The sequence below is a fragment of the Desmodus rotundus genome, chromosome 7 (assembly GCF_022682495.2).
Source record: "Desmodus rotundus isolate HL8 chromosome 7, HLdesRot8A.1, whole genome shotgun sequence".
Classification (NCBI taxonomy): domain Eukaryota; kingdom Metazoa; phylum Chordata; class Mammalia; order Chiroptera; family Phyllostomidae; genus Desmodus; species Desmodus rotundus.
In genome coordinates this window covers 8,608,338-8,622,365 of record NC_071393.1, presented here as the reverse complement: position 1 = coordinate 8,622,365, position 14,028 = coordinate 8,608,338, and the positions used below count along the sequence as shown (strand labels likewise).

Genomic DNA, 14,028 nt, shown 5'->3' with positions numbered 1-14,028 from the left:
AGGCAGACCCACGAGGTCAGGAGACCAAATGTTGAAGCTCCATCTTCGTGCACTTTCCATCTTCTTGGCCGGACGGTCCATCAAGGGCTCTTGCAGTGGACGCTGAGGCAGGTCACCCGTGTCAGCTCCTGGCCCCAGGACACTCCTTCCTCAGTGTCCAGAACGCTGCCTGCTGCGGGCTCACAGCTGAGTTCCTCCTTAGGCACCACCCTCGGCCCAACAAGCGGCCTCGTCCGAGGTTCCGTCCCCTCCTGGAGGGCAGAATACATCCAATAACTCGTCGGGCCTCAGTGCGGGGCCTCTCAGAAAGGCCAACCCACTAAGCCACCTGCTTAGTAAACCTCCAACTCGGAGCCTGTTTCATGAAAAGTCCAACTTTTGTTCCCTCGAAGCAATAGACACGATCCAAATAGTAACTGTGCGCAAACATTCCCAAGGGGTCTCGTGCGCAACTCTGGGAGCGTTAGGTAACCCACTTCCCTCTCCTCCACTCCCAGAGACGTAATGGAGTACAAGTAAATTAGAGTCACATCATTGCACCAAAAAAACCCCAAACAAAACACTAGAGTAGCTTCAAGGTTAAGTCAATCATTCATAAAGTTCGCTTTGTTATTACTGGTAATGTATCGCTTGGGAAATACCTTACTAAAAATTGCAGTCATGGGCACTTTTGACCTTGTGGTTGAAATGAAACGCTTTTACAGGCACGCGTGCCTTGACAGAGCCACGTCCTGGAGAGAAGCTCTGGCCCTGCCCCCACGTGCGTCCCAACAGCAGCAGCTTAATGTCTGAAGCACGGGCCTTGGGACTTCCCACGGTTCATGAATGTAAGTGAGGAATATTACTTCCCACCAATGTGTGGAGAAATGCCTTGTAATCTAGAAGGTGCTACTGGACTTCTACCTACGCTACTGTGAAGCACAGCCGTCTGAGAAGTTATGGGCCGCACGGACCAAGCCTCCATCTGTACTGACTTAAGAATGCAGAAATAGACAAGATGACATTTCAGAAGAAAAGATATACTACAAGAAAGAGATTGAAGACGCTGGGAATATTACTACAGGAAAACTTGGTCACACTATAAAAATGTCAATACGACTAAAATGTTTAGAGAGAATAATTTCACACTAATAGCCCAAACAAAGTTAAGAATAGCCAAATGTATGATAGAGAAGACCAATACATTGAAAATACTAGCATTCTTCAAATTTAAGGAAAAACATCTTTTCAGCAACATATCGTATAAGGTGGCTTTTAACTCCTTAACAGTGCAGATCTGCATTCTCTGCCTCCACTCACAGCTCTTCTCCTGCATTATACATCAAAATGACCTGTGGGGCAAAAAAAAATGCCCAGGGTCTCTCAGACCTTTGCCCCAAATGTGGGCTCGAGCATCTCTTCCTCAGGAACCCTCACACACACCAACGGTTGAGAATCACAACCCTAAATTATAGACAGATATAAAAATCAATACTTTCTCAACCAAGCCAAAAAAAAAAAAAAAAAACAAAGAAAGAAAGAAAGAAAAGAAAACCCACAAAGGGGTCAAGTTACTTTGTTAATTCAAAGTCAGTGAATAGTAGATTTTCCCAAAGTCTACTGGACTTACTCCAAAAATGCTAAGAGAAATTGCAAATAGATCCCTCCCTAGGGAGGCTGCTTTGTACTCCTATGTGCTAATGTAAGACTAATTCTGTAAATGGATTGGTTTTGTGCCTTACTGTTAGAAATTTAATCTGTCTTCTCTTGTTTAGTAGGAGAACGGGTAATTACTAAGAGCCAAAGCAGTAAAAAGTGAAGAAACTGACTTCGGTTTGGTTCCCAATGTATATATCTCCAGGGCAAACAGAACACTCAAGATCTCTCTAGGTGGTGTTTTAAGAGACTGAGAAAAGCACCTCAAGTTCAAACAATAGATACTTAATAACATTTCTGCTCAATCTGTGATTGAAAGGAGACTGTTCTCTACAGGAATTTATCTCAACTTCCCACATGCTGCAAAAGCTGCATCGGGAAGAGCCCCACGATCTCAATCAGAAAGAGCAGATGAGTTCCAGCTTCGCTGCGTCTTCTTTAAAGGAGAAAAAGTTGGTTGGGAGTGGGGAGGGGAGCAAGGGGCACCTGAAACACTGTCAAACTAAATAGGCATTCATTTATTTATGCAATCCCAATTTTGTCCCAAAATTCATGTGTTTTTTAATAGAAAGCAGGAGCTTCACAGCAATGACATTACAAGAGATTTTTTTCTTTTTTCTATACTTCTGAATTTTTCTAGATCTTTTTACAATGGGCATGTGATCATTTCACTGACAAAGAGAAGCAATATGTATTTTTTTAGATAAGCTGTTTTATGTTTAAAACGCTATCTGAATTCAGGGCCATGCCACTGTGGGGGAGGGCGAGGGAAAGTACTGTTAACAAGCGTGTAAGAAATGAGGTCTGCACTCAAAGAGCTAAAATCTCTTATATAGATAAGTCATCATCATGTAAAATGGAATAAAAACAGGAAACTACAGAAGGCAATATAAATGGACCCTTCAGGTATTCCAAACTTCATTAGTAAGTCAGCTACTTCGAACTTCGAAATCACCTTTCCGGAGAAACAGTGCTATAAAGAATGGTTAAGCTCCTGAGTCTGTCTCTTAACATTTAACCTGATCTCCGCGCCCAGCTATGACAAAGAGCCAAAGGCGCTCACCCCATTGCTGTTGACTGCATGTGCGGATGGTGTAATCGCACTACAGCACTACAGAATCCAACCAGAATGGTGCCTTGTACACAGTTCATGCACAATAAATGTCCATGGGATTTATCACCTTTGTATGGGCTTTCCAACATTCACCACCTACTGCTGTGACTCCCCTGGGCCCTCTAGCAGGGGATGGAGGCAGAAAACGCCCATCTAACTGACTGGGGAGCAAGTGCTGGGGGCACCCCAGGAGGTGGGCGCACACTGAAGAGTGCTGGAGTGAGGCAGGAGTGGCGGGGCTTCTGCTTCCAAAGCTCCCTTTTAGTCCAAGCTGGGGTCAGAGCTATGGGATCCAGAAAGAAGAGAGGTCGGGGGAGGAGAGGCTCCCTCATCAGAACTTGGGTCTAGTATGGGTTTGGGACTTGTTTGTGGAAAGAGTAAATGGTTTCATGTCAAAGGTCCCAAATTCTCCAAGCACACTGCTACCAACAGGATGGGCTACATAATTTGTGAAAAGCATTGTGAAACAAAAATGTGGAGCCCCTTGTTTAAAATGATTCAACATTTCAAGATGGCAACAACACGGCACCAAACCAAGCGCAGGCCCCTCCTGACCCTGGGGCCCTGTGTGATGACACAGGCTGAGCAGGCCCATGAAGCCGGCTGGCCCTGCTGCCACAGGACCTCTGCACTCCCGCTCTGTGCCCGGAAGCCCCTCCCCCAGCTCCGTCCTCTTCCGTGAAACTCAACCTTTCCCAGGAAGGCCTTCTGGGACACTATTTAAAATCACAGCCCTTCACAAACGCATGCACACTGTGCCCCTCCTAGCTGCTGTACCGTTCCCAAGACCACTTCACGTCTGACAATTATTTGTTCATTTTCTCTTCCCCTCTTCCCTGGCATGTAAGTTCTATAAAGGCACAGATTTTTTTTTCCCCATCTTGTTTGCTGCTGTGTCCTCAGTGCCTAGAAGAGCACCTGGTAGGCAATAAGAAGCCACTTAGTGAATATGTAGGAATGAATGAACAAGTGAAGTCCAAACTGCTTCAAGCAGTGGACACTTCCAACAAGGAGATGACTTCAGTTGCAAGCTATTCTAGGATATACAGGGCCTGTTTCAAAATGTGCCTAAGTAGAGACCCCTGCTCATTTGTAACAGGAAAAAACAAGTAAATGGCACTCACAACAGAACTTTTTAGTTGGAAAAAGGGAGAAGGAAGAGAACTTGGGGCTGGAGGGATCAGGGAAGAGTTAACATAGAGGAGAGAATTGGAGTTGAGCCTTAAAAGGAAGGCAAAGAAGGGAAGTCTCCCCAGGGACAACTCACAAGTTCACATTGATTCCACCTGTCTTCTCATTTCACACTGGAAAGTTTCCTTGCTTCTAATTCAAAAGCAGAAGTCAAGCTGATCTGCTGACAACATAGATGCAGGCTCTGATGGACTAAATGCTGGCATAGTGGGCAGTAAATACTGGCCAGCAGCATTAGAACTTTCATCAGGCGGAAAACCCACGTTGTAACTTGAAGAATGCTGTGAATGTCCCCAGGGTTCCAACAACCATAGGGCCTCTTCCTAAGATCCCTGTAGGGGTAGCAATCCTGCCCATGTTTTTTCACCCCAACAAGTGCAGACAGGCTCCAACTGCACCAACTACCACAGGTAAAAATACAAGAGTGAGACAACAGACCCTGCCCTCCGGGATCCCCAATACAAGACTCGGGGAAGCAGGGGCTTATCAGTGATAACTCTTAGCAAAGAGGAACTGAAATGAACTCTTCCATAATACTAATGATAGTAATAGCACCAGCTTAAATTTATTGGTCGCTTACTATCCGCTAGGCTTGGTGCTAAAATGTCCCATGTCATTCTTATTCATTACCTTGTCACAAAATAGGTACTAGCATCACCTCATCTGGCAAGTAAGGCAGAGGAAGTTAACTTGCCCACGGTCAAACAGCTAGTCAGCAGCAGAGGCTGAATTTGAACTCGGGCCTGCCTGACTCCAGAGCCGGGACTCATAACCAGGGCTATCCTGCTTCCATTAATGTAATCCTTTTAGCTAGAAGAAGCAAGACTGCAGGCTTCCGAGGTCAGGGAGTATCTATTCTGTTTACTGCTGACTCCCCAGCACCCAGCTGCTCCATACATATATGTTGGATGAATAGAAAACACATACATTACCATAGTTTAGCATTGCATAAAACACCCACTTAAAGTGGGCATCTCTTCCCCTGGCTGGTGTGGCTCAGTGGCTTGAGCATCATCCTACAAACCAAAGGGTCACTGGTTCATTTCCCAGTCAGGGCACATGCCTGGGTTGTGGGCCAGGCCGGTTGGAAGAGTGAGGGAGGCAACTGATTAATATTTCTCTCTCACATGGATGTTTCTCTCCCTCTCTTCTCCCTCCCTTCCCCTCTCCCGAAAAAATAAATACATAAAATCTGTTTTTTAAATGGGCATCTCTAGTATCCACTGCCCAAACCCATTCCCTCTGCTTTCAGGAAACTACCCCGCTCTCACTCTCGGTCAACATGGTGCAGATGGGGCCGACCCCACCCTTCAGGAACGAGCCGTGGATACAAGCCTGGTCAGTCAGAGTCAGTGACTGGCTCAAGGACGGACAATCTGAACCAATGAGAACTGAAGTTCATGACTTGCTGCATAAAACAGAAAACCGGTGCTCTCTCTCCCCTGGTGGCTAGCCTGACAGCATGTAAGACTGCAGTTGCTGCTAGCCATTTTATTCCAAAGACAGGAGAGCCTGCCTGTGGATAAAGTCAATAAAATGAAAGCATGGCCAAGGGATGGAGAGATTCCTAGCTAAATTATGCCAGCACCAGACGGGCACTAGCACCCGGAATTCTCAGTTACATGAATCAACAGATTCCGGCCTGGGTTTTTAAGACGGTTTGAGTGGGGTGCTGGTTGCTTGTAGCCCAGAGTCCAAATACATCACCTGGATGAAAACGGGACCCGGCACTCAACAGCACAACCAACACAGTGAGGAAGGAAAGCAGCACCCTTCGAGTAGACTCCAGTGGCTTCTCTGCCTTCCAGAAGCCTGAGTTTATGGAAGACAGAGGAGAGAAAGTGCCCACTGCCTCTGCAGCTCTGCCGGGGCGGGGGCCTTTCACTAGTTTAACCACCTATCAAAAAGACACCTTAGGTTTTCCCAACTCGCCACCTGAAAACAGATGGCTTCCAAGTGCTCCTATTAACAGCTTCTCAAGGGAAGACAAGGCTCAAGGAGAATCATTTCCAAGTTTTCGTGTCAGCTGTGTGTGTCCACCGAAGGCCTGTCCTGTACCCAGACACGTGAATCTCTGAAGCGGCACTGCTCACCGCCTGACTCCACGCCTGCCTGTTCTCACGCCACGCCTGCCTGCTAAGTTCTTAGCTGTTCTCACTCCAATGCTGACACTGCAGCCTTGAAGAGAGTGCGTCTGCACAAAAACACCACAGGACGCGCTGGTCCGAGAGAGTGCACCAGAAGTGGGGGAGCACGCAGTACGCTAGGAGATGGTATCGGGTTCTCATTTCCCTGTTACGTTCACTGGATTGGCCTGTGAGAGTTTCCAGGGAGTCCCAGATAAAAATAAATCTTCTGTATGCGGAACGTGGGTTACCCATGGACCGAGCAAGGACTCTCTGGAAGATGCAAGGCAAAGGTCACCGAGTCACGATGGAGGCAGATCCCCCCCACAGACAGATTTCATTTAACCTGCAGTGTCAGTACGGTGCTTCAACGATTTCTTAATGAGTTACCAGCCCTTGAAAACTGGGAAGAGTCTGTGGTAGACTGTTGCACCAATGGCCCCGTGTGTTCGAGCCTCCCTACATCCAGACACGTGGGCAGCTCCCCAGTGACTCTGGGAGTGGCCACATGGCTTGCTTTGGCCAACGTGACAATAACAAACGTGACCTGCGCAGAGACTTCAAAAGCATTGGGGCTCGCCCTCCTTCTGCTCGCATAAGTGAGAAAGGCCCACGGGGGCTGACCTGCTGAATGACGAGACACATATCCTGAACCCACACAGAACCAACAACCAGCAAACTGACCAGCAGCTAACCTTAGACATGGGCGAGCTCATCCACGCCCAGCCCTAACTGCCGCTCTGCACCATGCTGAGCTAAGTAGTATGGTTTAAGCCAAAGTTTTGGGTGCTTTTTATGTAACAAAAACAGAGTCCACATGAAAATACATATTCCTAATTAAAAAAACAAAAACAAAAATCTCCAGACTGCAACACTGGGCCCACATTCCTACATGGCAACAACCAGTTGACATGGGCAGCGGCTACCGCCGTCAGCCCAGTGACAGCGTGAGTTTCCCAGTTTGTCACTACCATCTTCCCCGTGGCTGGGTCACGTTCAGCTGCCACATGTTGTCTTGTTAGGTGTTGTCATATTTTTATGGCAAAGAACATCATGCCGTAGCACAGTCCACATATCTGAGTTACTATCACAAGCGAGAACAGCAGTACAATCAATCACTTCGGAAAACTGTCGGTCAGAACCTCCTAATGCTGAACATATGCGTACTTCACGGCCCCGGAATTCCATGACTAGCTGTGAACCCGAGAAAAATGAGAGCACGTTCCATAAGATGCACGAAACGTTTGCTGCGGCACTATTCCCGACGGTCCCAGACTGGCTATTAACCAACTAGTTGTCAGCAATGTCCATCAGTGGAGTACATAAAACGTGGTGTATTCATAAGGATGAGTCTCCCACGTAATGCTATGCACGAGAACCCAGACACGAGAGAGGACATGCTGTACGAATCTACTTACGTCGTTCAAGAGCAGACAAAGGAAAACAAGGCGTCAGGAGTCAGGCGAGTGGTGACCCGTGGGCACGCACCTGGTTGAGAACCAGCACACGCGAGGGTTCCGACAGGCTGGCGATAACTGCTCTCTGATCTGGGTGCCATTCACACGGACACGCGTGCTTGAAAACTCACATCACTGTACGTTCAGGATTGGTACACTTTTGTACGGAGTCTGACTTTTTAAAGAAACTTTAGAAGTGGAAAACCAAGACCAAGAGGACGGCCATGTTCCACAAACATGGTTAGGTATTTTTCTTTGGGGATATCAGAAAGACGAATTCTACACTACAATATTCAACACGGTAAAAAGAACAACAGCCACTATGAAACAAATCGTTACAGAAGTACGGCCGGAATCTGGAGAAGGTGCACAACAAAACACCTGGTGAACAGGAAAACAGGACCAAATGAGCAATCCCAGCCTCCTCGGCTCCTCTGCATCGCCAGCCTGACCCTCGTGGGCTTTGAGGCTTACAACCAATGGATTACGAATCCAAGCCTTTTCTATGAAGGTTACCATTTCTCAGACTTAAAATATCGGGTTTACTGCCCCGTAAAAAAAAAAAAAAGAAATCAATTACCTTCCTAATGCTCATCTGTCAAATGGGGTTAATGATGGCCACTGGAGAGGACTGCTGGGAGAACCGAAGAAGATAATGATGTCCCTAAGCCTGTGAGACAGTACCAAGGAGACAGCAGGTAAGCACACAGTGAATTGCTGCTTTATTTACAGCAGCGTTACTGATGGTCGCAAAATACTGGAAATATAAGCAGCGGTGCCCCCAAGGCAGGCTGCCGCCTACAGTGGTGCAGGGCCTCGCAGCGCCCAACGCGGCGATTCCGCAGGAGGCAGAGGTCACAGGCGCACACTGCAGGCAGGCTTCCACTACCTACCCGTGCAACTGAGACTCTGGCGTGCCCCTGGCATCCTCCGGCAGGCAGGCCCCTCCCACTTGCAGAACACTTCACGTAAGACTCCACTATTTTGGTATAATGTCTACCCCCTCACTCGTTTTAGGGCTGGAGAGCCTTGAGAGTCAGGACCTCAAACCAAAGGAAGCTATGCAGCAGAGAACATCTCTGACTTGCCCGGTCATCCCTACCACCAGGTTTCTGGGCGCCTCCTCCGGAGATCGAGGCAGCAGGTCTGGGGAGGAGCCAGGACCTATATATTATTTTAAAGATTAATTTTAGAGAGAGGGGAAAGGAGGGACAAAGAGAGAGAGAAACATCGATGTGTGAGAGATACATCTATTGGTTACCTCTCCCATGCTCCCAACTGGGGGCCTGGCCCACAACCCAGGCATGTGCCCTGACTGGGAAACCGGCGACCTTTCAGTTCACAGGCCAGCACCCAATCCACTAAGCCACACCAGCCAGGGCAAACCTCTATTTTAATACAGCTTAAGGTGATTGTTATACCAAGTCAGTTTGGGGAGACTCCTACCTGGTGAAATGTAGAGTCCAACAGACCTGCATCCAAATTCAGGCCCTAGAATTCATCAGCTGGTAATAGTGGGGCCAATTACAGAAAACCTCTGAGTTTCCTTCATTGTAAAAGACCAACAAGCCCACTTTCCAGGGTTGTTGTGAAGCCCCCAGACACCGTCACCTTTGGTGGGGAGAATTTCAGGCCCCACATTTGCCTTTGTCCTAGTAACCCACTTTGCTGTTTATTCCTACCCCCACAGGCTGGTCTTGCCTCAGCCTACAAATCTGCTTCCATGGGAACAGCTTCGGCACAGATCTGGACCGTCCTGCGCACCTGATCAGGCGCCAAGCCACCTTCCCAAGGCACTGACTCTATTTTCGCACCTGTCAGACCGCTTCAGGGACGGCCCACTTTTTACAGCAGCAGGCGTGATGCCGGCATACGTTTTCACATGTGTAAGAATTGTCCCATTAGATGAGGTTTATAACATACACAAGAAAAGGTTGTATCTAACATTAGAGATAACGCAGAGCACGGAACCAGACATCTAGCACAAACACAGCTACTAATATTATTAGAATGTAACTACATAATATGTTAAATATTGAGCCATTCATCAAAACAACTTGCCAATAGCAGAATTACTCCCAACTGAGAAGTTGTAGAAGCCTAAAGTAAACTGTACCATTAAACTTCGTGTCTTGTTCTCTTAGCCAGGAAACGTTTCAGGTGAGCACGATTGCCCCAACTCTGTGAAGGAGGCTTTTGGGGGGGGGGGGTTAGTTCGGGGAGCATAAGGGTTCTCATCTTCCTCCAGATTCACCAAGAGGTCCCATACTAATGGTGGTACCCAAGTTCTACCTTCTGTCTGCTTTCATTATTATGGAAGGAATATACGCACAGTCAGAAAAGCTTAAATAGTACCAGCAGTACATAGAGACAAGTTAAAATTCCTTCCGATCCGTGTCCTGGGTCCTCCTCCCCAAAGGCGACCTTGTTAAAAGTTTAGAAACCCTTCCGGGGCAAGATTTCTCAGTCTTACAGTTCCTGACATTTTGGGCCAGATCGTTTGTGTGGGGGGCGCGCTGTCCCGTGCGTTGCAGGACGCACAGGAGCATCCCTGGCCTCTTCTCGTAGCAACGCGCTCCCCTCCCCGCTGTGGCGTCCAAAACTGTCTGCAAACACTGCCGAATGGGGGACGAAATCGCCCCAGGTGGGAGCCACTACTTGATACTCCAAGCATGCACGGAGGTGTGGGTTCCCTTACTTGCTTTTCTCCCCACGTTGGTGACTCAGAGTTACTTTCCAACTCACTGGTGGCAGGAGGCGATGGCCACTCACCAGGTCGCGGATGAGCTGGTCCACCAGCTGCTCCCCGCCCCCGGCGCCCTCACGGGCAGGAGGGGAGCGAGAACGCCTTGCCGAGTCCTGCATCTCGGCCCGGGTGGCCTGCGCCGCCGGGGGCCGCCCAGCGCCCTCCAGAAGGCCCTGGGCCAGCGCCAGGTACCCCGAGGCCTGCTCCCCGTGCCCGGGGGCCACCTCGGGCCGCCGGGGCCGCCGCCTCTTCCTCAGCGCCTGGGCCTGCGCCAGCTCCTCCTGCCAGCGCCGGCGGAACTCGTCCAGGCTGCGGTCGTCCATGGCGCGCGTCCCCCGCCTGCCTCGGCCCTGCCGGTGCCACGGGACAGTCCCTCCGCGGGAAGTGTCCGCGGCGGCGGAAACCAGAGTGGCGGCCGCACTCGGGTTCCGGGTCGGCGGCCCCGCCCCCGGAGCGCCCCCCGAGTGGTCCCTGGCCCCAGTAGCTTCGCGCTCCAAACTGGAAAGAAAGAGGCGTACGGTCTCAGTCCATCTTCAAATGCTCTGCATCTCCTGCTGTTGCCTTCTCAGAGTTTTTCTCCGCACTTTGACCTGGGTACCTCCACACATCTTTCCTATCTCAGCTCATACATTGTTTAATCTTCCAGCCCCCGCTAGGCCCTCCAAAAAATCAGGTCTCCGTAATTCATTCTTACAGCATCCCATCCTTCTTATAGCACAGGATACAGCCAGCAATTTTACATGTGTCTGATTGTTTATTAACATCGCCCTCCCCCACTGGACTGCTAAGTTCTTAGCTTGGAGGTTGGTGATTGGTAGGCACTCAAATATAGTTACTGAAAAAAAACCCCTTGAGGAGGGAACCACTGTCCCTCACTTTACAGATGAAGAAGCTAAACCAAAATCATACAGCTGGTAATTTGCACACCACCATTTCTAAGATTTTTTTTTTTAACCCCACATCTGACCTGTTAGTTATTAAATCATACAGCCTACCTGGTTAAGCCAGCTAGAAACCATTTGGCTGCCTCTAGTTACCGTGTTTTACCTTTTCCATTCAGTGACACTAACAGCGTGATTATTAGTAGTCAGTGCTCCAGAGCCAGACAGACCTAGGTGAGCATCTCAGGGCCCTCGTTTATTCACATGCCCTTGGTTCCAGCAATGCCACTTCTAGGAATTTATCCCAAGAGAAGGAAGTTGAGAAGAGTTCAAAGACTGCCTTCAAGAATGTTCACAGAGGCACTGTTCATAGTACTGAAAGTCAGAAGCAGTCTAAACAGGGCACTGATTAAGTAAATTTTCCCCATTAGAGATCCACAAGAGCACAGACCTGCTTTATTGGGTTGGCCAAAAAGTCTGTTTAGTTTTTTTCCATAAAATAGAAGACACGTTTTTCATTTTCACCAATAACTTTATTGATTCGGGTATTTTGAGTATGTCGGCTATTGGCTTCTAGTGGGTAGAGGCCGGGGGTGCTGCTAAACATCTTCCAATGCAAAAGACAGCTCCAGAGCAAAGAATTATTTGGCCAAAATGTTAATAGTACCAAGAAACTTTGCAAACCACTTTTGACACATTCGATCAGTCACAGCACCTTCTCTATACACTGCACAAACCTCTTTTACATTTCAGTTGCATTTTTACCTTTCTTCAAATATCAAAGCATCATATGGTAAAAATGTTGCGTATATTCTTCCATCTTCAATATTAAAATGGCTGCACAAAAATTCGCCAAATGCACACTGATGTGACAGCTGTCACAACACAATCTAACAAAATTGTTGTGAATGAAGTTAAAGACAACTCAGCACGACTAGAGCCATCGTATGGAAAAAACTAAACAAACGTTTTGGCCAGCCCAATGTTTATTCATGCTATGTCTTCAGCACTCGGAATAGTACCTGGGGCATAGTAGCTGCTCTGTAAATAACAAATAAATGAAAAATTGTGCCACTGTTAAAAATTACATCAGAAAAAATTAATCAAATGAAAAGATTTTCACAATATAGCAAGTGAAAAAAGTGAGGTACATAACCATAGATACAGCATGGTCATAGTAGTGTCTTTAAAAAAAGTGTGCATGGCCCGGACTGGTGTAGCTCAGTGGATTGAGCGCAGGCTGTGAACCAAAGGGTCACTGTTCGATTCCCGGTCAGGGCACATGCCTGGGTTGCAGGCCAGGTCCCCAGTAGGGGGCACATGAGAGGCAACCACACATTGATCTTTCCTTCCTTCTATCCCACTCCCTTCCCCTCTCTCTAAAAATAAATAAATAAAATCTTTAAAAAAAAGTGTACATGCATTTAAAAAGAATATGCTTCCAAATCTTAACAGAACACGTTTCTAGAGAGGATGGGATTATGGGCGATTTAGTGGTCTTTACCTGTATGTTCTAACTTTCTACAGTGAATGTTGTCCCAGCCTGGTTCCCCCAGAAGCAGAACCTGAGGCTGGGCTTGCAGGAAGCTTGTTATTTGTAGAAGTGATGCCAGAGAACAGGAGTTGGGGACCAAGAAGAGTGAAATGGGAAGGAGGGACAGCTAATCCAAAGCGCGTTCCTGAGCTGGTCCTGCTGTGGGCAACTTGCACTCCATCCCACTGGGACCTTCTAAGGAGCCTTGAAGAACCCCTTTCTCAGAGCTGCCTTCCCAAGAGATAAGAGCTGGAAGAAAGGAGTATTTATCCACTGGCTCATCCTCCGTTAGAGAACGTTTCAGCCAGGAGTTCTTCATAATCTCCTGCTCACCGGCTGACTATAAGTAAACACATTCCCATGCAAGTTCCACACCAACGAAGCAGAGATGCCCTGGAGCAAAAACCAAGAGATTCTCTGTGCAGCTAACAGGAGGGACTGTCAGGCTACCGTTGCACAGAACCAGGTGCTGCAGCAATAACTGACGTAAAAGATGAGTCCAGAGGATGTGACATGGGGCATAAGAAGTGTCTCATACAAGGAAGTATTTTTTGTACTAAAAATAGACAATGAGCCATTTTCCCCAAATGTTGATCTGACATCTCACTTCATTCTCAGTGCTTGCTGTTTGAATTCCAGGGATCATACCTCTTTGGATTATCCATTTGTGGGTCAGAAGCCAAATATGGCTCTGCTGATATTTCTAGAAGTTATGGAACATCTAATATTTTAAACAAAAAGCTAACTGGAAAAATTTTTCAACATCTAATTATGATGGTCAAAAACCAATGTTTCCTTTTGCCTCTTTCAAACTCTTTTTATACAGGGACTCTGCAGGCAGGTTAAGGGGCCACTGGCCACCCAGGGAAAACAAAAAAGAGAAACATGCTGAGAAGGAAAATCCTGTCTTTTTGTTGGTGTTGTCTACTGTTCACTGACAATATTTATGCCGACTTTGTATCTCTCCAACACCAGATTCCTGGGCCTCCATTTCCTCAAATGAAAAATAAAGGTAAAAATGCCTTCCCTTCGGAGTGACCGTAAGGCTGGTAAAATACCCGGAACACTCCTAGCAGTTGTTCGTAAGGCACATAGTAGGCATTTAATAAATGCTGGCTGTGGTCCACATGAACACGGTCCTGTAGGTAGAGATTACCTCTAGCCTATGCTCTCAAAGTCTGGTGTTCCAGGAGCCCCACCTGTCTTTCATATAAAGCAGATTCCTTGATATTAAATTGCAAGTTTGGTCCATTAAAATTCTTCAGTTGCAAGCGACAAGCCTTGCTACCTTAAGCAAAAGGGAACTGAATTTGGAGGATGGCTCACAGAGTTAAAAGAGAAAAG

General features: G+C 47.5%; 1 protein-coding gene across 2 annotated transcripts in view; it reads right to left on the bottom strand.

Annotated features, from left to right (window-relative positions):
- The window catches only part of FBXW8 (F-box and WD repeat domain containing 8), a 102,724-nt gene extending 92,085 nt beyond the window's left edge, over positions 1 to 10,639 (bottom strand). For both annotated transcript variants that reach the window (XM_024566945.4, XM_053928011.2), the window contains exon 1: positions 10,296 to 10,639. In XM_024566945.4, coding sequence (XP_024422713.2) covers positions 10,296 to 10,592 — 297 coding nt within the window. In that variant the 5' untranslated portion in view covers positions 10,593 to 10,639. The remainder of the gene's footprint in view (positions 1 to 10,295) is intronic.
- Positions 10,640 to 14,028: the final 3,389 nt, after the last annotated feature.